The 26551-nt window shown below is 46.4% G+C and overlaps 2 protein-coding genes across 5 annotated transcripts; one reads left to right on the top strand and one right to left on the bottom strand.

The window, feature by feature from the left end:
• Nucleotides 1-5549: 5549 nt before the first annotated feature.
• LOC133916288 (uncharacterized) lies at nt 5550-8927 on the top strand. 4 transcript variants are annotated; one of them, XM_062359901.1, is made up of 2 exons: nt 5550-5858; nt 7073-8927. In XM_062359901.1, exon 2 carries the CDS (start codon nt 7169-7171, stop codon nt 8831-8833), a length of 1665 nt encoding a protein of 554 aa, XP_062215885.1. In that variant the 5' UTR covers nt 5550-5858; nt 7073-7168; the 3' UTR covers nt 8834-8927. The 4 variants fall into 4 exon arrangements, with proteins under 4 accessions (XP_062215885.1, XP_062215887.1, XP_062215886.1 ...); XM_062359903.1 differs by having other exon boundaries at nt 7084-8927; XM_062359902.1 differs by having other exon boundaries at nt 7087-8927.
• Nucleotides 8928-18692: 9765 nt separating this feature from the next.
• Nucleotides 18693-20003, bottom strand: LOC133916289 (sex determination protein tasselseed-2). The gene is made up of 2 exons (XM_062359906.1): nt 19790-20003; nt 18693-19672 (listed from the first exon to the last, which is right to left on the bottom strand). Exons 1-2 carry the CDS (start codon nt 19939-19941, stop codon nt 18835-18837), a joined length of 990 nt encoding a protein of 329 aa, XP_062215890.1. The 5' UTR covers nt 19942-20003; the 3' UTR covers nt 18693-18834.
• Between the last annotated feature and the right edge of the window lie 6548 nt (nt 20004-26551).

Genomic DNA, 26551 nt, shown 5'->3' on the forward strand with positions numbered 1-26551 from the left:
ATGTGTTCGGACCGTGCATGTCATCCGAACAATCATAGAAAACATTCCCCTAGTCTTATAGAGTTGATGCCCTTCATCGTTGAAGGTTTTGCCAGAGTCCTCACTGGTGATCCCGCAAAGGTGCTCCTATCAAGGTCTAGCTGCCTGATGACCGCCGCTAGGGATGATCTGACCACCAGTTAGGACTGGACCATCAAAGTTCAAACCCCTATACAGGAGTCAGACCACCGCTAGGGCTGGTCTGACCGCCACCATGCCTTCAGTCAGACCACCATGCACCAAAGCTCTCTACTGGCTGCCGATCAGAACACCACTTCCCCATCGGTCTGACCACCAGCCATTCCAGGCTGTATGTACTTAGGTTACCTTATCCGGGGTTTCAAACTTTAAAACCCTAATCTTTTGGTAGTCTTTTGCAAATGATTTTGAAACACAACGCTCTATTATTTTTCAAGCATGCATCATATGCACACATTTTCATCGTTTGATTATTTATTCGATGCATTCGTATTTTGTTTAGAGAGTGATGCGTCGCCGATCTCTATGGTCGAGATCGATGCTAAATTGATACTGAACGTGTGCAAAGCACCTGGAGCAGCAAGGCAAGCATCTAAGCATATTGCACCCTTTTGATTTGAATCAAGTGGAATCAACATTGATGAGTTACTACTTAGGTATGTTTGCAAGATTAGTGAGTCGATGTTGGGTGATATGGGTAGAACCTATATTGATGCATTGCCTCTACCTCGAATTATTGATGATTCCTTATCCTTGTAACCTAGGTATGGTTTTGTTAATGTCTAACTTCAAAGGTTAATTGAAATGCTTGGCAATGCTTAGGTCCTCAGTAGAAGTCGAGCGATGGTGCGTCCATTGTTCGCGAGCATAGGGCTTGCTTAATGTTCACATAGATTATGATTATGATGTTGGGTGGTATGAGATGTGAGGATGAGGGAGATGTGGGCGGTGCTAGGGGCAGGTCGGGAGAGAAGTCCGGATGCCATAGACCGCTTGTATCGGTTAAGCACTGATCATTGGTGTTGTTGGTTTTAGCACTTTTCTGTACTTACTACATACTCGATATGGGATGGGTAAGCCAAGTACTATAAGTTGCTTGCAGAGGCATGGAGAAGCGCCGGTAAATTATAGTACATGCGGGGTCTCAGTGGCCTCCACATTCATCAGGCATAGGGACAAAGGTTTAGGGTGGGTACGTGAATGATTGGTACGTGAATCATGACTAGAAGCTGACGTGTTTTGTGGGCGGTGGTCTCGTGTTGTGTGGGTCCAGGACTACCCCCTACAGGGTGTAAAATCAATTTGAATTTCCACGCTCTAAGATATCGAGCAAGCTTCTATCTATCTGCATCAGTCGTAGAGTTCCGACTTTGGGGTTTTGGTATGGCATGTTGGTTATGATGGGTGATGGTAATTGTTTATATGAGATGGTTTCACTTACTTTCATGTGCAAGTGGTTGGTTACATAGTAGAAGGGTAGTTGTGGTTTAGTATAGGTGCTCACACCTAGGTGTTAAGGTTACTTACGCGTATAAATTTACTTAACTTTGGGCCTACTCCTTGCTAATGGCTCAATTGCATAATACTTAGAGTCGGGTTATTATATGTACACAATATGGATTAAGTCTTGCTAGTACCTTTGTACTCACACTACTCTTTCAGGTTTGCAGGCGAGGAAAGCTTAGTAGCCAGCTACTTCATGTCCGTTGACGCTGGCAGCGGGCAAGAGTAGTGATGTTTACTCGAGTGATGTGGTTTTGGGTGGAGTCTAAGGGCATATGGCTTCACCTAGTTGTTTTTTTCATAGATGTTACTTTCTCACTGCGTAGTATCTCTGTAAATGATAATCTTCTAAATGCATGTAATATTGTTTAATTACTTGCTCTTTCTTAAGCTTTATTGTGATGTCACCTGTTGTGATGGTACCGCATTATGCTCGGGTGATGACATACAAATTGCAGGTGTGAGCATAATATCCAGCCGATGCACACACACTTGGCTGTTGCGGATTATCCGGCATCCACAGATATGGCCACTGTAGAATATTCGGCACTGGTGCCGCGCGTGGCATGGAAGTGGATGCAGCTGCCACATGTGGCCCAAATGTTGTCGCATATGTCGCGCGTGACGCGGGTGTGGGCACAAGCGCCATGCTTCGCACAGGTGGAGTCAAGAAGATTCAAGTGAATGGCATGCGCGATCCAGGGAGCATGGACACGACCGGGGTGATGGAGCACGAGTACCTACATGTGAAGGCTTGTTCAGAGACAAAGTGTTAGTAGGACTAACGACTGTGTTAAGAAAGTCCAGGGGCTCTGATGAGGTAGCCTTGGCAAAAGGGAAGATCGTCTCGTCGAATGTGACATGGCGAGAGATAAGCACTCGGTGAGTGGATGGGTCGTAGCAGCGATATCCTTTGTGATCTAAGCGATAGCCGAGGAAGATGCGCGCAAGAGAGAGAGGTGTGAGCTTATGGGCAGTTGTGGAGGACATATTGGGGTAGCAGAGACAACCAAACACACGTAGGTTGCTCAGGTTCAGAGGATGGCCGAAGGGGTGCTGGAGGGGTGTGAGGAATTGTATGGTAGCCGATGGGCGCCTATTGACAAGGTAGGTAGCTGTGGCTAAAGCTTTGGCCCAGAAGTGAGTGGGCATGTGTGCTTGAAATAGAAGCATGCGGATGACATTATTTGTAGTTTGAATTGCTCGTCCAGCCTTGCTATTTTGTGGAGAGGTGTAGAGACAAGAAAGCCGGAGGAAGATGTCATGGTTGTGAAAGAAGGTCAAGTTGAGCAGATTGACGACTTCACAACCATGATCGGTTTGAATGCATCAGATTGGCAAGTCGAACTGTGTGCACACATAAGCAGCGAACGTGACAAGAATGTTGTGGAGTTTGGGTTTTTGTCATAAGGGAAAAGTCCAAAAATAATGTAAGTAATCATCAATAATAATGATATAATATTTATGCCAATAATTGCTAACAATCGGCGAGGTCCAGAGATCACAGTGTAAAAGCTGAAAGGGGACAATGATTATGAATTGGACTCATCAAAGGGAAGGCGCACATGTTTTCCAACTTGATAAGCATGACAGGAGGAAGACTGTGCTTTATTGCAAGAAATCAAATAAGTTTGTTGTAGAGAGGCCATGACATCACGTCCAGGATGACCCAAGTGGCGGTGCCACACCTCGGTAGGAGTAGCAACAGAAAGAAGAGTGGTGGAGCGCCCAGGAGCAGAGCCGATGGTGTAAATGTCACCATCGATGTTACATCGGAGGAGCATGGTCCTGGTACGTAGATCCTTGATAGAGAAACAAAAGGGATCAAATTCAAGTGATCAAGAATTGTCACAAGAAAATTGACATACAAAGATGAGATTTTTAACCAAGGATGGAACAATAGCCATATTATGGAGACGAAAAGACAAAATAGGTGTGGGAAAAGATAGATTGTTGTAATGTGTAATAAGAAGCTTATGAACATTGCGAATAGTGATGATAGAACGAGAGGTAGCAGGGATGGAGGAATGAAGTATACCGTCGTAGGATGCCATATGAGAAGTAGCACCTTACTCAACAACCTAGTCAGCCTGAGACGGGGTTTGCATCACATTGAGGGCGGCAATGAGAGATGTCTGGTCCCATTGCTAGCTGCAGGCAGGGACAGACACAATCGTAGTCGGGTACGTTCGCATGGGCGCTGGTGCTGGTCGTGGACCGAGAACGCTAGGAGTGTCGAAGGAGCATAGAGGTGCCGGTGCGAACATCACAGTTTAGGGTCCCCACGAGGTGTTACACACCCATGTCCCAGTGGGGGTGACGATGGGGCTACAACGCAGTTGTCACCGCCCTTTGCCACGACCCTTGTTACGACCCTTAGCACGACCGCGGTTGGAGGAGGCCGTGGTGGACGACGCGCTCTGTGAATGTGGTGGCGTAGACAGATGTGAAGCGCTTGGACAGGAAGAGGTGTTGTTGCATGCCATTGTGGAGAGGAGGGCAGAGGCCGAGGTGACCTCAGCGTCGTTTATCGCCTTCAGTTCATGAAGGAGCAGCAAGGTACACACCTTAGAGAATGATGGCAGCGGATCTTGAAAAGAGATGATGTCACCAACAGTCTTGAGACGTAGGTTAAGGCCACCCAGGGCATTGAGGATGAGCTTTGCATCCTCAACCGGGCATCCAGCGTCACACAACGCATCAGCGGTGGTCTTGAGACGCTGAAAGTAGTCCATGACGGATAAATCACCTTGCATCAACGAGTGAAATTGACGACTAAGGTAGATGGCGTGGGTGTTTTAGTTGGTGTGGAATAGATCATGAATGTGACTCCACATATCGCGAGCCGTCTAATTCGGTTCCACCGTGATGTTGAGGACCTCTTCATGGACAGAGTTGTACAACCACGCCCGAACGGTGTAGTCGGCCTACACTCAGGAGGAATCATTGAGGTTCGCCGAAGTCCATGTCTCTATACAACCATGTTCGGACGATGCAGTCAGCCTACACTCAGGAGGAATCGTCAAGGTTCACCGAAGCAGAGCCGTCAATGTGCGAAAGTAGGCCGAAACGACCAGCCATTGGCTTGAAGAACATCGACCAACAGGTGTAGCTGTCAGCCTTGTTGGAGAGGATGACAGGAACATGGGCCTTGATGGAGGAAACGTCGTCAAGGAGGGGTTGGGAAGAAGCGACATGACCGCAGAGGTGAGGGCAGTAACCGGGTCATTACTGGTGGAGGAAGTAGTGCCATCACCATTGGTAGGGGAAGTTGACATGGTTAGCCGACGAAGAGGGGTGGTGGTAACACCTAGGATTGAGAAGCAGCGGAAATTGTGGTTCGAGTATCAGAACCAAACTGATACTATAAGAACGGGATTAACGAGATTAGGGAAGGCTCAGCTCACACAATCATGACGGCCATCGTTTCATATATGTAGCCATGCACATGATATACAAGGAAGGGAATCCCGATTATATGGAAAGGAGATAAATTAGGGAAATCTATCTATACAAGCACCTGATCCCCCTAGATTTGTACACGTTTACACAAACCTTCATCGCGTATAAAAAAAAGACTCGAAGCAGCGCATGGCCCCTTGAAATAGTGGACGGACGCTTTTGCCTACCGCCCCATTGCCATCAGCCGTGCCATGGCCCGCAGCAACTTGCCATGCGCGACGTGCACTGCGACGGCGGACGGCGACCAACGCACGGCCAGTTTCCTGGCTTGGAGTTCAGGGTCTGCATGCGATCCGAGCGGTCCACTAGCTACCCTGAACCGTTGGACCAAAGAACCAAGACCAATCAAGCCACCGACCAAGACCAATCAAGCCACTCGGTGGCTTACCCTTTACAAAAAGATCTCTGTGAGACTCTGATGCACGTTATTTCTTCTCGATCTAATGGTCTAATTAAACACACGTGGAAGGAGTAGACGACACGTGTCACACTGAATAGAGGACATGTGGAAACTGGTCTCGTATAATCCCCCCCCCCCCCCCCCAAGCTCCACTAGCTGCCCGTTCTTCTCTTCTCCCCCTCCGAGACAAGCTCCGCTCTGAAGTCTGAACTTTCGGTGAAGAACCGGAACTCACCCCGCGTGGCGCGGGATCTTAACTGCGCCCGTCGATCTCCCTCCGGAACCCTATCCCACCATCGCGTGCAACTGCTCGTATAAGCCGCAATCCAGAGGCAGAAGTGGTGGTTTCTGCCGAGAGCCAGCCAAGACGACTCTGTTCTGATTCAGTTGAGAAGAAGTGCGGTACCAGGGAAAGATTTGCGTGCGTCTTCGCGGCATGGAGAAGCGGATGGGGAGATGAGGCGGTGGAGCTCAGGTTTGTGCTAGTTCTTGAACTTTGTTCTGTTATCTGCATGCTTAGTTCACCCGGTTCGATTCTTAATCTCTGCTGGGCTAGTTAGGAAAATCTAATTACAGTTTGAGCTGAAGTTAAAGTCTACCACCAATCCTCATCAGACAAAGCAAAGCAAAGCAGAGCACGAAGAAGTTCCATCGTCAGTTAATCACTGACACTAGGCAGAGCTCATAATTTTGCAACCGTTGTATCATGATTTGGGCCGGGGACAAAGAAAATCTGCATGACAGTTCATTCAATCATCCAAACAAATTCATGCTCCTTGTTGTTCTCGCAAAAAAAAAAAAAAAAAAAAAAAGTGTGCTCCTTATTCATTTTTTTAAGAAAGTTGGCTCCCCGACGTGCTCATAGTGATGCCCCATTGTCTGCTAAACAAAGCATTAGTAGATTCAGCCGCCCAGCACCGGCAGAAATCCTTGCATATGGTGACATTGGCTATGTGACATGGATGACACCAGATCGTTTAACTTTTGGTCACTTGTGGCTTACTTTACGCATTCTTTGGAACAGATCGAAGTTGCATTAGCATAATATATGAGTATTTATGTAACTGAAAGAATGATGAAAAACATTTAAAAAGATAGCTTTTTTTTTACGGGGAAAAAAGATAGCTTTGTTAAGTGTTGTAATTCAGCCATTGCACCAAGGAGGCAAGGATCAGGGGTAGAAGAGCCATGGATGCTTCTTGATGCATCAACTAGGTTCTCTCTTACCTTCAGAGTTCATAACTTCAGACCATTGCAGTTGTCACCCTGTACTATGAATTGCTTAGTTTTCGTTAGGCCACGATTCACCGTGGTCTGAGCCGGCAATGAAAATCCATTTACTGAACTGCATTTAATATTGTACCATCTCAGTTAATGATATGCAGCATATTCATTCGAAGATTATGCCACGGTGATGTCTAGTTACGGTCGTTACAGTCATAAAGATTTTACAGATCAAATGAAGATTTTACAGTTCAAATATGAGGTGCTAGAATTAGTACACGGGATCATTGATAGTAGGCCAACCATGTTTGACCCTGTGGCCCAGCTTCTGAAACCTTGTTACAGCAATCACAGACTCATTAGCAAACAAGTCAAAGAAATGGTCGGTTAGTTAGAACTGAAGCCACCTGACTTGGTCATTCTGGTTGTGCTGCTGTGTGTTGACATTTTCTTTAACACTTTCAGTTTTGATTTAGTAGTCGGCTCAAACAGCAGCGTACACGACATGTTGTTTTGAAGTCTTGAAGTGCTGGTGTTGTCTGGCCGAGGAGTTGGGCAGCGATGGCTCCCAATGCTAATGGCGGCGGTGAGGGGCACGAGATCGTCGAGGTCGTCGGCGAGCCTGGTTCGCCATCGGGGACTATGCGGTTGATGGACTTCATCCCCGTCTACATCCCGACGGTGGAGAGGGGCGCGCTCAGCAAGAGCCGGCGCAAGCGGCGGTTCTTGGACTTCCTCCGCGCCCACCCGTCCAAGGACTGGTTCCTCCGGTCCACCTTCGTCGGCCGCCTCCGCGGCAGGAGCCAGACGTCGTCGGGGGCAGAGCCTGACTCGGAGGAAAGCGACGGAGGGCGCCGGCCGCGGAGGCGCTTCCGCGTGCCGTTCGTGCGGAAGATCAAGTGGGGCAAGCTGTGGAGCTACGCAGTGAGCTGGTGCAAGAAGCCCGAAAACTTCGCGATGCTTATCTGGCTGGCGTTCGTCGCTGCGGGCCTGCTGCTGATGTTCATGCTCATGACCGGCATGCTCAACGACGCAATCCCCGACGACGAGAAGCGCAAGAAGTGGACGGAGGTGACCAACCAGATCCTCAACGCGCTCTTCACCATCATGTGCCTGTACCAGCACCCCAAGATCTTCCACCACATCGTGCTGCTGCTCCGATGGCGCCCCGACGGCGACCGCGAGGAGATCCGGAAGGTGTACTGCAAGGACGGCGCCGCGCGCCCGCACGACCGCGCGCACATGCTCGTCGTGGTGGCGCTGCTGCACGTCACCTGCTTTGCTCAGTACTATTGCTGCGCTCTGTTCTGGAGCTATACGCGCAAGGACCGGCCGGACTGGGCGCTCAATATCGGCTACGGCTTCGGCACGGGGTGTCCGGTCGTCGCCGGCCTCTACGCGGCGTACAGCCCGCTGGGACGGAAGCAGTCCGACGAGCCCGACACTGAGGCGTCGTCCCGCAGAGACGTCGAGCAGGAGAATCGGGCCGAGAACGACGGCCGGGACGTGGAGATCAAGATATACAACCGTCGCGTGGTGGTGAGCAGCCCGGAATGGAGCGGCGGTCTGTTCGACTGCTGCGACGACGGGACGGTGTGCGCGCTGTCGACGACGTGCACATTCTGCGTGTTCGGGTGGAACATAGAGCGGCTCGGGTTCGGCAACATGTACGTGCACGCCTTCACCTTCATCCTGCTCTGCGTGGCGCCGTTCCTCATCTTCAGCGTGACGGCGCTCAACGTCCACGACGACGACATCCGCGACACAGTGGTCGCCGCGGGCGTGCTCCTGGGCTTCTGCGGGTTCCTGTACGGCGGGTTCTGGCGCGCGCAGATGCGGAAGAGGTACAAGCTCCCCGGCGGGCGCGGGTGGTGGTGGTGCGGCAGCGCGGCGGTGGGCGACTGCGCCAAGTGGCTCTTCTGCTGGAGCTGCGCGCTGGCGCAGGAGGTGCGGACGGCCAACTTCTACGACGTGGAGGACGACCGGTTCGTCGCGGTCCTCGGGGCGCGCAACGGGGAGGGGCGCCCCGTGCTGTTGCCGCTGCCGCGCGAGGCGTCCACAGTGCACACCCGGAGCCTGTCGTGCCCGCCCGAGATCGACGCGGTGAGCGGCGCAGGGACGAGCTCGATGGGGGTGGAGATGGCCCGCGGCATGGAGAGGTCGGCCACGTACCACGCCATGAGGCCGCCACTGCCTCCCCTGATACAAATGGACCAAGAAGAGTAGCGGCATTGTCTAGTAGTACTACCATGTACTCTAGCTGTAACGGTATACGTACGTACGTATATTATAGTAGGTAGTAAGATCATCTATAACTATATTTTCTTCATTTCTTTTCCTTATCGATTTCTTTCTCCGTTTCTATTCTTTTTATTTTCTCTTATTTTCAATAGCTTCCTTTCAAGTGAAATTACGAAGGGGAAGTAGAGAGAATCATATCCTGAAGTGAAATCGTTAGGACGTTGAAGAGAACGAAAATTCCTTTACGACAAGAATTCCTTGAACATAGTCTAATGCTACGGAAGAGTACTCATGAGTTCCCCTGTGTAGGCTAGAGTAATTCCGCGAGTTACTTGGTTTGTGAGAGATAAGGAACTGTCGGTTCGGTGAACAAAATGAGTAATACTCCAGTAACTTGTTAAAAAAAAAGATGAGTAATTTGGGGCGAATTCGTGTGTGCAAACTGCGCGCGATCGGCGTGTTGCGGTGCGCGATCACCATTCCGTTTGGAATCGGAGGTGGGAATGGCGGTGGGCCGCGGAGAAAGACGTGCCACAGGACGGAGAACGATATTTATCAGGGCAGGCCTGAGGCCACATAATGGAGTCGTTAGCTTCGCCTCTGGAGACATACGCGCTATGGGCTATCTGCACTGGGTGTTAAAGGGGGTTTCTCAAGAAGCAAAAGGCCCACGTGACAATAGGTTAGGCCCAACTTTCGGCCTAACATTGACAACAAAGTGCCAATCATAGCCTGGGCTAATTCCCTTGCGTACCCAACAATGGCTAGCCCAAACTTCCCCAGTCAAACGACCATACATGGGGCGCCGCAAGAGATATCTGGGCTAAGCCCGGCAATTCCTATACATTTGGGAAAATTTTTCATATTTTTTTAAATATTTGAAAAATTATACGGCTGTTTCAAAATTTTACAACAATAGACTACCGGCGCCCATCAGGCATGATCAAGGTCTCATTCAATAAACGAGTGATACCTTGTGGGCTCCTTCGGCCATAATTAAAAATTAGTGGTGACTTGACATGTATTGCCCATTCACCGAGCGAGGCCTCGTTGTCCCCCCGTAACGGTGACACCTTGGTCTCTCCTAGTGAACCAGTGACAGCAAGATGTCATCCAATGAATCGGGGACATCTTGGTGTGGCCAAATTTAATTTTATTTATGGCAAAATAGACATATGTGCACCGTCATTTTTTGGTGTCGATTCATCCCGTGCAATTAGATGTTTGTGCGATATTTTTGATACCCTGATTTGATGAAAACGAAAAGTTAAACACAATGATTTTAACGGGAAACGCATCATACGCAATGTTATGTATGGTACACGATCATTCTAACGTAAATAAGTATTGTGTCTAAATCTAACATACTTTAGGAAATGTAAACAACAAGATTGCAACATCTGCACTATTAAGTGCAACATGAGTACTTTCTCTTCCTTGTCGCTTCCGGTCCTACCTCACGCGCTCGATATGCCCTTTTGCGCTTCCTCTCCCTCTCCCTCTCCGTCTCACAAGCCTCCACCATGATACGGTTATGTTCCTCTTTCATCTTCTGCTGCTCCTCCTGAATGCGCTTCCGTGTAGCATCCCTCCTCTAGTCGGCTTCCATCTCAAGGAAGCGCCTCCAAGCAATGTGATGCTTAGTGCGAATGAGGAACATATCCTCTTTCAACTGCTCAATATTCAGCTACTGTAAGAAGTCACATATTGATGGCTATGACTACAAGGAAGACCAAAATATTCAGTGATAAATCTTAGTTATTTTTGGAGTAGTTTAGCAAAAAGTTATTACCAGGGCGAGAGCTAACATTGGTGCTTCCTTATGGTGGATCGTACTCGTAGTTGCAGCATATGAAGAACCTCTTTCCATAGGTGTAGGAGAATTTGGAGGACTTTATCACCCTACAAAGGTCTCCACACCAGTACATAGGCCCTTTGACCACGTCAGGCATAGTATCTGAAATGTATTTCTTGGGGAAAGTATCGGATGCCATTTCCGTCTGAGTTGTGGAGGTTAAGACTAGTGGTTTGCTTCTACATGTGGACATGAGATCATCTATTTAATAGAGGATTCGTGCTGGTGCATGAACTATGCATGGACTAAATCCATGTGAAAGTAGTTAATTCTGCAATAAGGAGTGATCATATCAACTAAAAAGGTTACTTCTAGAAATGGTACTTCTGAAAAGCCTACATCTAAAAAGGGTACATCTGAATAGGCTACTTCTGAAAATGCTAGATTTGAAAAAGGTAGGTCTAAAAAGGCTACTGATGAGAAAACTCAGGATGTTGGAGGTATGGACGCCAGTGATCGACCGCCATGACAAGTGCCCGGCATTTTTTTTCATATGCCTCCAAACCTTGATTCCGGGCCGACAGAGCTTTGCTGAGATATGGGATGGGATGATTGTCTTGCATAAGAACGGCGTCGATGCCCTGATCAACTGCATCAATTTTGATTAAGAAATGTTTGTTGAAATCCGGCAGAGCTAGGACCAAAGCATTGGTCAATCAAGACTTCAATTCAAGGAAAGCTTCGGATTCTACTGTAGACCATACAAAAACAACCTTTTTCTTTAGCAGATCCGTTAGAGATTTGCTAATAAGACCGTAATCCTTGATGAATTTATGGTAATACCCAGCTAAGCCCAAAAAACTGCGTAATTCCTTCACATTTGTAGGAGGTGGTCAATCTCGTACCTCAGTGATTTTATATCGCGGGGATACCCCAGCTTCTGAAATGATATGACCCAGGTATGCTATCTGTTGGAGGGCAAATGAGAATTTTGACATATTTGCTTTGAGACCGTGTGTGAGAAGAATGTTGAGCACTTGATCCACATGCTGTACATGCTGCTCGAAAGATAAATTATAAATCAAGATATCATCCAAGAATAGCAAGGCACATACTCTAAGTGAAGCTTGCAGAGTATCATTCATGGCCCGCTAGAAAGTCGATGGAGCGTTGCAGTGTACAAATGGTATTACTCAGAATTCAAAAGGCCTGTGGTGTGTCTGAAAAGCGGTCTTGTGTTCATTGTTTTCATCCAATCGAAACTTATGATATCCTGTGTGAAGATCCAATTTAGTGAACCATCGAGCACCAAACAATTCATCGAGTAGCTCATCAATATTGGGCAGTGGGTATTTGTTCTTAACCGTGACTGCGTTTAGATGATGGAAGTTCACACAAAACCGTCATGATCCATCTTTCTTCTTAACTAAGAGGACCGGAGATGAATAGGGGCTTGAGCTCGGTCAGATCAAACCAGATTGCAACATTTCAGCCACTGGCTGTTCAATTTCAGACTTCTGAGCTGGAGTATAATGGTATGGTCGTACTCGCACTGGTTCAACACCTGTGATCAAAGGAATATGATGATCTCAATCACGGTGAGGGGGTAATCGTTTAGGCTCCTCAAAGACCATTGTATACTTCTCAAGGACAACTTGAATGCAATCTGGTATTGGAAGTAAAGGTGAGCTCTCCAGTGTAGTTTCACTCAAATGTACCAAATGCTGAACTGCATTTTGTTGCAGTAATTTCTGAAGCTTATCCCCGGACAACTCTGAACATTTGAGTAAATTTGGTTGAATGCCTTGCAGAGATATCATTGACCCTTTATGCAGGAAATAACCACTCCATGCCCAACACAATATCGTAGCATGCCAAGGATATAATTTTGAAATTAGTGGTAAAAGATGAGCCCTGTACCCACCACTCACATGCTTGTAATTCAGATTGGCATATCAGTATGCATCCATCAGCAATCTTCAATGAATTGGGAGGAATGGTGGTTTGAGGACGATTCAGTTGGGCTGCTAAATGATGTGTGATGAAATTACGAGAGCTTCCCGAATCCAGTAGAATAAGAACTTTATCCTTTATCATACCCCAGAGTCACACCGTGTGTGGCCCTTCTGCACCTTGGATGGCAATTTTAGATATGGTCATCAGGGTATCTTCATCAGACTCTTCTGCAATTGTATTGTCGGATAGTTCACCAGGTGCCTACAACAGTTCCAACAATTCCTCCGCGACATGTGGTTGAACTTGAGTGGCACACTGGTGTTGTGAATTTCAACGTTCGCCACACTTGAAGCTCAGGCCTCGTGCGACTAACGCTGACAACTTGTCATCCGGTGAACACTGTTCCGGAGCTCATGCGCTCTTCAGTCCACGCCAATCACTCAGGGGGTGTTTGGTTGCTATGCTTGAGTCTAGCTCGTGTGAGCTAGGCTCATCTCAATTAGGTTGAATAAATGCAATAGCAATTTGTTAGATTGATTGCATATGCTTAGTATGGTTGAGAAGAAATTATATTTGATTGCTCGTATGAGTATATATTATATGAAATTAAGATTAAAAAAAAATGTTAACATGATACTATTTTGTATAAATACACTCTATAGTATTTAATTTATCATATTAAACCTTAATCTAATATACTAATATGGATTAATACTCACTAATTATATACCAATATCATCGTTTGCTCAGCTTGACCTACATTCTGCAAGCTTAGCTATAGAGAAACACAATTAAAATTTATTCCTAAGAATCAAACTCACACAGTGATTTTACATTCGGTAAGTTACGACGATGGTATCGATAACCAAACACCTTAATGGTACATCCGGTGAATCTGATTACTGATCGTGTCAGGGATGCAGTGGCAGAGATATGCGTACCGGTATCTCTTACAACTGTCTCACCCACACACGCTTACGCTAACGTCTGGGCCCCGGTTGCCATGTCGTTCTGCTGCAGCTGCTCCAGCTCCCGCGCCCCTGTGCTGTCTTCAGGTGTGACACCCAGTGTAGTGCAACAGTTCAGGCACAGTACCAGCCAACACACACCCTGACTGAGCTACTGATTTACTCATCAGTCGTACCACATGTAAGTTTCAAGAAGACTTACATTTTTCTCACAACGTGGTAGGGAACCAAGAAAAACCAGCGCAGTGATAAATGTCCATCCATCCATCGAGCTGGAGATTCACGGAACAGACAAAACAGGCGTCCGTCAACTCAGCACGTCGAGCCAGCCAGTCACCCCAATCTCCGTAGGCCAATCCAAGAACTGATTCCAGCATCAGCAAGAGGACAAGAGCAACAGTCTCCCGGCATTCCAATTGTTCTGGCCACTAGTAGAGTTGTGCAGAATCCCACCGAACGGAATTAGGCCGACTCGGATCCGTATCCCGTCTGCAGAGAACTGTAGCGGCATATATGCGGGCTCGAGCCGACCGCAAAGGACTCCGGCGGAGTTCGTATCGCGCTGAACAGGTCTCCAACGGAGTTCGTATTGTGGCACTCCATTCGATTTCGGTGAATACGGCGGTGGCCAGGGACAGACCCGCCTCACGACCCTCGGCGTGAAGCTTCCACGTCCGCATGCCCAGCGCTAAAAGACGTTAAGATCAAATTGTCTTCCTCGTCGAAAGAATCATTGGAGAAACACAGGTCTTTCATGTATTGCTTTCAGGCTAAATGAGAATCCATTTCGTGGCTTGCAAATGAGAGTTCCTCATCCTCCTGTATATAGTGACTGGCCAAGCCTTCTGAAGGAAGCCACCGCATAACCTTGGGAGGCTTCGGGCGCAAGCTTGTTTCTTCCTTCCTTTGCAAGCTCAATTGTAGTCCAAGTCAGCACAATTGAATATGTTGCAAACAATATCATCGCACTGCTTATTTACGTGGCCAAAATTGTTACCACAAAAAAAACACTGATCAAATTTATATTTAATCCACAACAAATTTAATTATTTTGTACCACTAATGTGAGACCGTACCAACCATTGAAATGGGATGCTGCGGCGGTGGTTATGTCGGTTGGCCGCAAAATCTTTTAATATAGGAAAAAGAAGATAGAGGATGAAATATAGAGTTTCTGTTGGAGATGAAGGGAATAAGGGGTGCTGCAATAGTGATAGAGGATGTTGTAATAGTGGTTTAGATAATGAAATTTTACAGTTTCTGTTGGAGATGACCTATTAACCGAACCGAACTGATCAACTCGGTTTGTACGGTTTTTGGTTGGGTTTATAGAAACCTTGGTTTTAAAATCTTCGGTTTTTTGGTATTACTCGTCCGGTACTTTGTCTAGTTCTGGTGTTACAGTGGTGCTATCGTGCTAGGCTACTACCTGCGGGGCGTGGGCATGCTGGTGCACCGCTGCAGCTCTGCTGGTGCACTGCTGCAGCTCTGTTACTGCAGCCGTGCTAGACTGTTTACCTGCTGGAGTGAGCGTGCTGGTGGGCTGCTGCTGCTATTGCCTGTTTGGATGTGCCTTGTTTGCTGGTGCTGTGTGACTGAGTAAGTGAGTAGCCTTACTACCTATGTGGGTGTGTTGTGTAAGTATGTAACTGTGCAGTACAGTGTTCTAGGCTTTTACATTTTATAGTTTAATATATCAGTCTAGGATTTATGTCTTTCCAATTCACGTCAATTTTAATAGGAATGATATGAATTAAAATAAATTGGTATTTACCGATCACAGACTGTATTTAAAAAAATATCATATTAACCGGAATAATAAAACCGTATTATACCAAGCTACTCTATACACCGAACTCGAATTAACCGAACCAACAGTCCTACGGGGCAGCAGCGAATTTACCGCTCCGACACGATTCTTGAAGGGGGCTGTTTTACCGTACTTACGTTTCTTTCCTGTCCTTGAGACGACGCCGATTTGACGGACGAACCTGTCCTTACGGAAAAAGTACCTCCTATCCTGCTGTAACCAGCTGTAAAGTGCAGCCCTGTTCTCTGTACACTACTCCAGTTGCAAACCTTTTTGTGTAATAGATCCCCTCGACAACAGCAACATCTAATGCTGCGGTACTGGAGTAAAAGTACGAGCTGTCAGAGCAGCACATTGCTGACGGCGTGGACAGAGCAAGTACGTACAGTACACTGTCAATGTTGTGAACATGCGGATACGAACCAGGATCCCAGGTCGAGATGCACGCGAACGGCGAGCTGAGACGCCGCTTTGTTCTGTGAAGCTGCGGCGAAGCGTGGGCCGGCCTCCAATCCAGGCTTCGCTCCGGCGTTCGCGTGCTCTCTCGAGTCTCGCCCCCCGTCCCCCTGTCAACGAGACGACAGCGACTCAGGTGTTCACGGAACCCTGTCCCCGTCCGGTTGAGTGCAATGCTCAGCTTGAGATGACCGCCGGTTTGATCGGTTGCTTATACGAATCAATCTGATTCGGCACATAGGTATAATCTTTAAAAAAACATGTTTATTTGTTTCTATACACTGACTTAATACGTGCCGATGTATATAAATGTACCATCACAGAATATCTCGACGCATGTATGCTTATGTATTCACTCATGTAGATTTTCCTACTTATCAATATCCAAAAAATCATTTTTATATGAGCAATCAGTTACGGTCTAATTCTTGCATCTGCTTATACAACTTCGGATTCGATCAATCAAATAGAAACTCAGCCCAATATATCTAAATAGATATAACTAACCAAACACTTTTTTTTTCTAATAAATATAACTTTACTTAACCTACTTCTATTCAACCTGCATATACGATCTATACAAACAAAACTCGTGCAGACAACTAATCCATTCTCCGCCGGTGCACCGGCTGGTTGCTCGCGTGAGCTGCATACGCACCGGACGTACGGTTACGGTTAAGGATTTTCAAATGCCAAATTCGAACTCGCTCTTTCTTGTCTTCAATTATTAGGCTACGGCTTTTCTTATCTTCCAGAAAGCATGGTGTTCTTCTTTCTTTCTTTCGCACAGAACAGGGCGCTGCTCGGTTGGAAGTACGCATATGCGCTAGTGGAGGATATGTTCTTAGCCAGATTAAGCGTTGATGGAGCAAACTAAGCTCTTTTTCCTTAAGAAACAACGATAAACATGAGGGCGAAGAACGGGATGGTTTAAAAGTATACGAATGAAGTCGGTGAGATACTCTGCCTTTCGCAAAAGCCAGTTTGAACGTGACAAAAACTAAATCAAAGAGAGGGCTTCACATATTCTCTCAAGACGTGTGTCGGTGTATATATGCACGGGGATAGGAAATCGAATAACATTCGCTCTATAGAAAACAGTATATATATACTTCCTCATTCAACCATAAGAACAAACGCTCCTTCGCAAAAAAAAAAAAAAAGAAAAAAAAAAGAAGAAGAAGAAGAAGAACAGACGCAATGCGGCATCATCAACTGTCTCGTCACAAAATCCCTTGGTGATCTAGCGATGGACATCTCGAGTAAACGTTTACTCTTTACTGCATGCATGGACCGCCATTTCGTAGCTTTCTGCGCTTTCGTCGGTCGTCACCCCACCAATTAGCGCATATATTCCCCCATCAGATTTCGATTTCAGCTAATAATAGCACATCAGTTTTGCATGCTCGTTCATGTAGACACCGCTTTGTTTTATCGGAGGATCCGATCCATTCTCGTTCTGGTAACACAACGACCTCTTTTTCTAATGGCTGAAACATAAACTTCATCCATTTTCAAGCCTGTAGTATTTTACTGTTCATTCACTCCAAACCCTGACAGCGTGTCTTGACTGTGTCGACCAGTCCAAGAGAGAGCCTGAACAAGATGCGGAGTTGCAGCAGTACTGCCTTGTCTGTCTCGCCGTCCGTGGAGCGATCTCCGTCCACTGCATCATCCGTACCACTGCTCTGTCTCTTGAGCCGGACCCATTCATGCTGCTCCAACACGATACTGCATTTCGTCTAGTGATGGGCGACGACATGCGCACATGCCCCGCGCCATACTCGGAGCCCTGTTGTCGCGAGCCGGGGCAGTCCCCGACGCCATCTGCGCGCGGCACGGCTGGTGTGGTGTGAAGTGCGCGACTCGTCAGAGACGCAAGGCATGGCTCTGGTGAACGCACCAAACTGCCCGGCTCTCACTGCGCGAAACCTCAATTCTGCTCCCGTGTTTTCCTTCCCGCTTCGGGCTTCCTGGTTCTTTCCTTAGATCTATCTACAGTTGAGGCTACGACTATGGGTATGAATAGGATCTCTGAAGAGAGGAATTTTATGGCAGAAGGGTAGAAACTAGCATTGGTCTCCTTTCTGAAGGTTGGTAGGTGATAGCTGCCTGCAGCATTGGTCAATATCAACTGTGCTGCAAAGAGAAAAGGTCAGAGAACTCTGCACATCCATCTGAATTTTCCGAACACGTTGGGCAGTTTATTTCCCGGACCATGACGGAGGCAGCGGGCACACCGCGTTGCATATTGGGCCCCCCCTACACAAGCGTACCGTCCATTTGGTCCAAAATATTTCTTTTCTTGGCTTTTCAGTTCTGAAACTGCATTGGGAATCTGTTCTACAACTTCTTATCATGTTCTTTTACTCCTGGAAGCTCTGAAACAAAGGTGAACCTGCATTTTGTGGCAACCTGTTTAGTTGTTCAGCGCATACACCATGAAATTATTTTCGATTTCATGGATTGCTGACACTCCAGTTGCGAACAGCAACAATCTCGTGAACTATTTCAAGACCGTTGAACCGCATACAAAATGTGTGGGCCAAAAAATTCAGCAGAAACACTCGCAAATCGCAAGTGGGCCACAGACACAGAACTCCAATACAGAGTCCAGACGTAACTGTACTGTTCAATCGTACCTCTACAGCTATGCTACTGTTCGCCAATATTTGTGGTATTTTCCACTTGTTTTGTCAGCTCCAATTAACTGCTCACAAATACTTCTCGCGGTTTGGCGCCAGGGACAGGGACTATTCGATCGAGCAAATGAAGTGCTCTCTTCTCCTAGCCATGGCAGAGGCAGCGAGAGAAACCAACCAGTAAAAATGCAACTCCAAAGCAACGGCAATGCTCAGATGATCAAGACCAACACTTTGTTGAATCAATCAACCAAATGAAATGAACTTCGAGTACAATTGCACCACCTAAATTTTCTTCTAACTGTCCCACCATCTAGACGAACGAGAACTCAGTACTGTTTCAATGTAGTTAATCACATTCACAGCCCGATTAGATTTCTTGAGGTGGTGACGCCGCCGTCCACGACGAGGTTGTGGCCGGAGATGTATCTGGACTCGTCGCTGGCCAAGAAGAGCACCGCCTCGGCGACGTCCCTGGGTCTCAGCGTGGGGCCCTTGAGCGTTGCGAGGCCCCTGACCACCTCCTCCATCTTCTCCACCTCCTCGTCGCTCGGCACGGTAATGTCGATGTCGATGTCAGCGTCGTCGGCGTCCTCGTGTCCCTGCCGCCACGCGTTGATGAGCATCGGGGTGGCGACGCCGAAGGGGGAGACGCAGTTGACGCGGATGCCGTGCGCACCGAGCTCGCACGAAGCGTTCTTGGTGAGGCCCACGATGGCGTGCTTGGACGCGGTGTAGGCGTGCGGCCCCAGCCCGCCGAGCACGCCGGCGACGCTGGCGACGGAGACGATGCTCCCCGCGCGGCGCGGCGCCATGGCGAGCGCCGCGTGCTTCATGCCGAGCGCGGCGCCCAGCGCGTTGACGCGGAGCACGCGGTCGAACTCCCCCGCGTCGAAGGAGAGGATGCTCTTGGCGGCGCGCGTCTGGCGGCCCAGCACCCCGGCGTTGTTGCAGAACACGTCGAGCCGGCCGTGCCGCGCCACCGCCCAGTCGACGGTGCGCTTCATGTCGTCCTCCACGGACACGTCGCAGCGCACAAAGCTGACCTGAGGTCCCAGCGCGGCCGCCAGCGCCTCCCCCGCCGCGTCGTCGATGTCCGCGATGACCACCCTGGCCCCGTGCTTCACAAAAAGCTTCACGATGGCCTCACCAATCCCCCCCGCGCCGCCGGTCACAATGGCCACCTTCCCGTCCAGCCTGCGCGACAAAACCAGTCACCAGCATTAGCCACAAGAACTCACCGGAAAACAGGGGAAGAAGAAGAAGAAGAAGACCGCTAGCCAACAAGAGAAAACGCCATGGACACAGTAGTACCTCTTGGGCATGGGGGTGGGTGCGACGGCAGCGCCATTGCCGTCCCAGCCATGGCACGAGGGCATCATGGCGGACTGGTGGGCGTGCGCCTTCTCCGGAAGGAGGTCGAGGACCGGCATGGTTGTCGCGTACGAGGCGAGGCTAGCGTGCATGTATGTACAGGTCACAACTCACACAACACACAGGAAATGTGTGTGCGTGTGCGCGCTCTTCTTGCCGTGGACTGCCCGGCGGGCCGACCACTACTTATAGCCCCGGCCGCGGGTGGTTCGCGTGGACTATGCACAGCGACGACACAGCCAGTAGCGCGCTTACACGGAGGAAAGAAGTTGGAACCGGCGCGGCAGGCACATTCGTGGAACGCGAGACGGAGACAGTCTAACAGAGAGGGAGAGCAGCGTCCGTTTCCGTGAGCCAGCCAACAGCCCATTGCGCAAGCATGTTCGTGGCAGCGTTGAAACTTGCGTGGAGCCGGTTGGTTCGGCACAAGACTATTCTTCTTCTTCTTCTTGGAGATGAGCACAGGACTTTGCTGACGCGATACGTGACCGTCTCACAGTCTTTGCTGGGATTGGTAAGTGTGGATGTGGAAGCTTGAGGCAGAAGAATGATCAAGAATTCAAGACCTTTTTGTGTGGGTTTGAACTCGGCAAATGGAGAAGCTGGGTCAACTCCCGCTAGATGGAGGGGTTGACTATACGAGGTTTGGATCTTCGGCTGTGGAGACTGGAGAACAGCACAGGACCCGAGTACGTGTCGCAGCAGGACTGGGTAGCTGCCAATCGGAGCTAGTTAGTCCAACGATTCATTTTTGTGTGAGAATCGTTCTCGCGTACGTACGTGGGGGCTTGGTCTCCAGAGCCCAGTCTACATGTCCAATCTGTTTGGTCTTTCTAATTGAATCTAACACTCCGATCAAAAAGATGTAAGAGTGGTTCTCAGTTTAGAAAAGTGGACGAATTCGTATGGAGTAACTTGTTGCGCAAACTTTCTTGTGGGGTGTTTCAGGTTCCCAAGCCAAGCTAGCGATCGACTTGGACCTTGGCTGGACGTACCACATATTTGATTATATTTGCATTTGTTGGTTACTGCACTTTGTTAGAAGCGTATAGAAATGCTTTTCACACTTCAAATCTGCCCAGGGTTACTTTCTGAACTAAGCTAGCAAATCACCAACGTGTCAGTGTGTCACGCTGGTGCTTAATTCCAACCCCAGAGCCTAACAGGCCGCCCATGCCATCATACACACGGGATCGGACTAATATGGCTGAGCCCATAGCAATCCTAGTGCCCTCGGAACTGAAAAGTCATAGGGGAAAAAAAAGGCAAGTCGTAGCAGCCACGAAGCCTCCTCCTGTCCTGGAATCGGTAGGTGCAAAGGAACCCGTACCTAAATTGCTCTGCCTTCTTGGGTCCGCTTTGCAGATGACCTAAGCAATTGACCAGATCCTGGCCTCACGTAAGCTCCCTTTGAACAAAACAGCCGAAAGCAACGAGTACTCCTCGCTGTCACGTACGAACATACAGAGTTGTACTTGTACGTATATAACTGTCCAGATTAAACTAAAAAGTTTATATTAAATACGATAACCAGCAAGCTGATCATACTAGTAGCGTATACAGACTCGTTACAATATTTTATTACTATAATATTTAATTAAAAATTAGTTTTTTAGTTTTTTTACAAGTTTAGTGGTATTTAGCGACAAAACTCATAAAATTAAAACAAAAGATAAAAATTAGCAAAAATTCAAAAATATGTAATAAACGCCATCATTTGCTAAAATAGATAATATATTATCGTATTTACAAATCTAGCACCTGTATTTGGCACATCAAACACCGAAAAATTAATTCTAGTACCTGACGCACTAAAAACGATAGGTCCGACCTGTATTCGGCACCCCAAATACGGTGCACCATATCACATTCGGCATCTTAAGTGCCGAATACAGGCCAAGTGTGGTACTTGCGTCACGTTGTGTCTTTGTTTTTGGTGCGCCCAGTCACGTCATGTCGCGTCATTTCGCTTTTGTCGGTTTTTTAACCCACGTGCTATTGTCCCCGTGTTTATTACTTAGTCCACGTGTTGACGTGTTTCGCTATAAAATGAAGCGTGTTGGTAAGGAGCCGCAACGCGAGAGGAGAGTAGAAATGCAAGTAAAGGAGGAGAGGAGGGGAGGAACAACAGTGTAGCGCGTGGAGAGGAGAAGAAACACACGGTGAAGAGTACAACACTACGAGGAGAGGAGAATCAGCTTGAGGTGAGAAGTAGTAGTAGCGCGAGTTATAGTAAGTACTTAAATTATGTATTAATTAATACTTGCATCAATAATAATAATTAAAGTAAGTATATTGTTTAATCCGTTTAATTATATTTGTTTAATTATTTACTTAGTTCAATTATTTGCTTAATCAGTGTAATAGTAATTAGCATGAGTTTGTATAATAATAATTAGCATGAATTTATATAATAGTAATTTTTTCTTAGTCAGAGTAAGTAGATTGTATAATAGTAATTAATATGAATTTGATTAGTCAGTGTAATTAGATTATTTAATTAGTTTAATAACATGATGATCTAGTGGTGGCACTTTGTGCTAGTATTGTGCAGGGTGATGGCTTAGTGCATGCATACTCTCCATATGTGTAAGTATGGTGTCGATGCAATGAGGTTAAAGAGAGAAAAAGGAAGGAAAAAGAAAGGAAAAGGGAAAAAAAAATAAATTTTGAAAAGATTAAAAAAAACTTAGGTTGGACAAAAAGATTCGATTAAAATCACAAATCACCGAAAAATTGACAAATTCAATTTTTTTAATTAATAATGTTGTGCATCTATTTAATTAGTATTTTAATTCAATCCATTAAAATAGTGGTGCGTACAAGAACTCTGTCCTTATTTAAATAAAATAAGCAGGTATGAAGTCAAATAGAGTAATATTTTTAGTATCTTCTACTCACTATAGACTAGTCTGTTACTCCCTTCAGCTCACTTAGCATAAAGAATCAATTTATTATAAAAATCAAATTATTATAAAAATCAAGTTATTATAAAAATCAATTACCTACATAAAGAGTCTATATAAGATATAATTAATCAATAGCTAAAATTTATAAAATTAAAAATTAAAATTCATACTAAGATAATAGATTAAGAAGCACTGTGTATCTTAAGATCATCACGTCAAGCAGCTAAAAGGTAAGACACAGCACGCAAGTAAAACAAACCTGATGTATAATTTTGATAGTTGATCAAAACATATACGAATCGAAATGATTTAGGTACAATTTTGGAGCATAACTAATTTTCTTTTTTGTTAACATAATTTTTATTTCATCTTCGAATTTTATACGTTTTGCACTTAAATGACATTAATCTTATAAAAAGCTAAAGCGATTAATTTTTAATTAAAGAATATCTAATAAAATAAACAAGTCTAATCATGCTATTAGTCTGAATCATCTTACTAGTTCGGTTAAAGGAATAGAGAACGACATACGATTTACAACTTTGAGCTAGCAGGTTTCTACCCGCGCCTCTCTACAGCAACGAGAACTGGCGAGCAACCGATACATGCAACAACCAACACCACCACCTAAAGCATAGCAGCGAGCCAAGGCTCGCCGACCGCCGACCGCCGACCGCCGAGCGCAGGCCTTCCTCTTGATCTGATGCAAATGACCACCGGAGCGATGTCGCGAGACTCTTCCGCTGATCTATTGATGTTATCAGGTACAGGATCGAAGAACCAGTTTGTGCTTGCTGAATGCTGACCTGAACGAACTTCAGCTCTAGCCATGCACATGCATAAGCAGAACCTTCTTGACGGGATAGTGATCGATCAGTTGACCGTGTTGCATGCACACCTTTCTAGACAAGCATGCATGGTGCAAGACGATCAGAACTCTCTCTCTCTCTCTGGCCAAAAGACGATCAAAACTTGATCAGATGGTACTTATAACGTCAGTCGCGGAACCAAGATTTAATCGCTAGATGTGTCTGGTGGAAATTTTCGAATTTAATATACAAGTATAAATTTTGCTAAGTATAATATAATAATATTAAAAGTTCTCAACATTATAAATTCAATAAATAAATTTGAAATTTGTGAAAAGTGCGATATAAATAATCTAAATATGAAATAAAATCTTACATAGATTGATACATATAAAATTACAATACTTACTTTAGAACTCTACGTAAAATTAAGTACCACATTGGCCAAAATAATTAGTTTTGCAGAAGGACTAATTAAATAAACCTTTTGCATCCATGCGCTCTAAAAATGCACAGTGCCTCTTCTTCAGTAGAGGGAAAAACATTCCGAATCTTCAAGCCATTCTTCAATGCGTAACTACTGATTATGAAGATGGAGTGAAATGTACGTTGTGAGATACTGGGCTTACCTCGCTTTTCTGGAGCTCTGGCCTTATTACATGAGCAACAACTTTCAGATTGACTAGGGGTTGCTCTGGATTGTCAAGCTTAGTGTACAAGACACATGATTTGAATCGAAGAAAGTCTCCTACATCAACCGAGCAAGCACGGCGATATGGCTATACGTATGGTTGATAGGACAATGAATTTATTATTATAGAATTGGACTTGATCACATAGCCAAACAATGCATGATGTCATTATTTTTGTCTAGAAAAATCTTAAATGCTAATTTGAGGTTGTTAGTACTAACTTACATAGGCAAACAAGGAATAATTCTTCTTGCAACTTACCCTAGATAGGGTTTGAATTACTAGGAACCGCCCAAAATAATGCTAGTCACTTACCGATTTTAAAAAGTCAACATGATCGATTTCAAGAAAATAAGGTATATGCCCCCACAAAGGCATATGCGGTTGAGAAGGCAGCTCGAATGCTCGGTGCATCAAGAAACCACCAAATATTCATCCATGCAAGTTTCGTTGCTGAGGCTACCAGATAAGAGCATTCTCCATGAGTGTATCCCTCGGCATGATGCTATCTCTACCAGTTAAAGTAGAAAAAACAGAGAAATCACAACCTTCTATGAGCAACACATTCAGCCTCAGCACGAAGCTTAGGTATCCCATTTTGAGTTGTTCAGCCTCTCAGCCTTTGTGGGCCCTCCCTTCTGGTCTTCTCTCTTCCTTTTTCTCATCTTATCATGTGCTTCTCTTTCTCCAAATAATTGTTTTTCTTTTAATTTCTGGTGAAAGATGATTTACTGGAGCATATTTTCTAGAAATAGAATCATGTGCAACAAATATGAAGTTAGCCGTCAATGCAATTGGATCACACTGAATATCCCTGCATGTTGCAAGATAAGTCTGGTAGATAATAACAGGATCTGAAAATCTATCATATGCATTATTATTCAAATCAATAAACGAGTTGATGATAATTGACCGTCTGTTGACCTGTAATGTTCTAGCAAAAATACCTTGATCAGCCTGAGTCACTACAATATGTATATCAATTGAAGAACGGCAACAGGCCACTCCGGTGGCCGATGGTGCTAGCTGTAACAGGCCAATAAAGTCTCGTACGCAAAATTGCTCCAGACCTAGATCCATCGGCATACTTCACGATGTACCTGCACCCGCTCTGCCTGTGTTGGTCGGCAAGGCGGGTCGACGGTTCGGTGCGACAGGTCAACATCTCGACGCGGTGGGTCGGCACCTTGGCTCCGGGATGCGGAGGATGAAGATCGCTGACTTCACAACGAAGTGTAGTCAGTGACTTCATTTCGCTATGAGTTGTCAGATTGAAAATGGATAGATCAGATTTAGTGCTACAGTAAAACGTCACAATATATGTTAGATTACTGGATCTGGCCTCGTAGTTTACTGTGCGCAAGCCAGGGATCCGGATCCGGATGGGGATCGATCGGGACCCATGGGAGATGGGGGACCGTATGTAGATCTTCTGCCCTGCGTCCGAGCGGGTCTTTTTTTTTTTTCCTGCCGATCGGGCTAAGCCAGAAATGCGAGGTACTTAAAAAAAACCAAAATTACAAAATAGTCTTGACTCTACTCGAACTATCCTGTACCTCCGCCCATTTATAACGAATGCATGCGATCGAATCCAGTAGACTCTTCTTGAGCAAACTGCAAACCGATGGGAAGTATATTCTCTTGGGAGAAACGGAGACCCGAATGCTTGCATGTCTGTACTCTGGAGGTTAGTTGCATGGCGTGTTAGGCGAGTCTGTTATTCTCTTCGCTGCCTTTTGCTTAAACTAATCCTGCTCACAGTCAGCATTGATCAGGAGGTAGGCTAGCTAACCATGTTCCGAACGCAACAAGCTAGCTACCTACGCAAACCACGCATGGCTACGAATGAGATTTCATTAGGTCGCCGAGGAGCTGCCAGACACCAAACGGATCGGAGCAGCCATGTGGGTGGGCGATCAAGAGTCAAGGGGTCAAGGCCAGGGAATCATTGGGACTGGAGAAGACAAAACTGGGTGTTTAAACTGGTAGTGGAACAGGATGACCTCATCGATGACCTGCTAAGTTGTTTATGAACTGGTAGTGATAAAGATCATCACTGCTGATCGATGTATTGAGCCGGTAGTGATGCCTTGCTCCCTCATCACTGCTATTTTAATCCACCGACCGACAGTGATAGCATAACATCACTGTCGGCTGGTTAAATGAGCCAGCAGTGATGTCCCAGCTATATAAAAGTCATCCTCTCTTTCCGCAAGCTCAAGCACAATAGAGAGGAGCTCTGTTCTTGCTCGGTGGCAGCTATTTTGCTCTCCAGGATCTTGGTGGCTTCAA

Source organism: Phragmites australis, chromosome 4, assembly GCF_958298935.1.
Source record: "Phragmites australis chromosome 4, lpPhrAust1.1, whole genome shotgun sequence".
In the NCBI taxonomy this organism is placed as follows: domain Eukaryota; kingdom Viridiplantae; phylum Streptophyta; class Magnoliopsida; order Poales; family Poaceae; genus Phragmites; species Phragmites australis.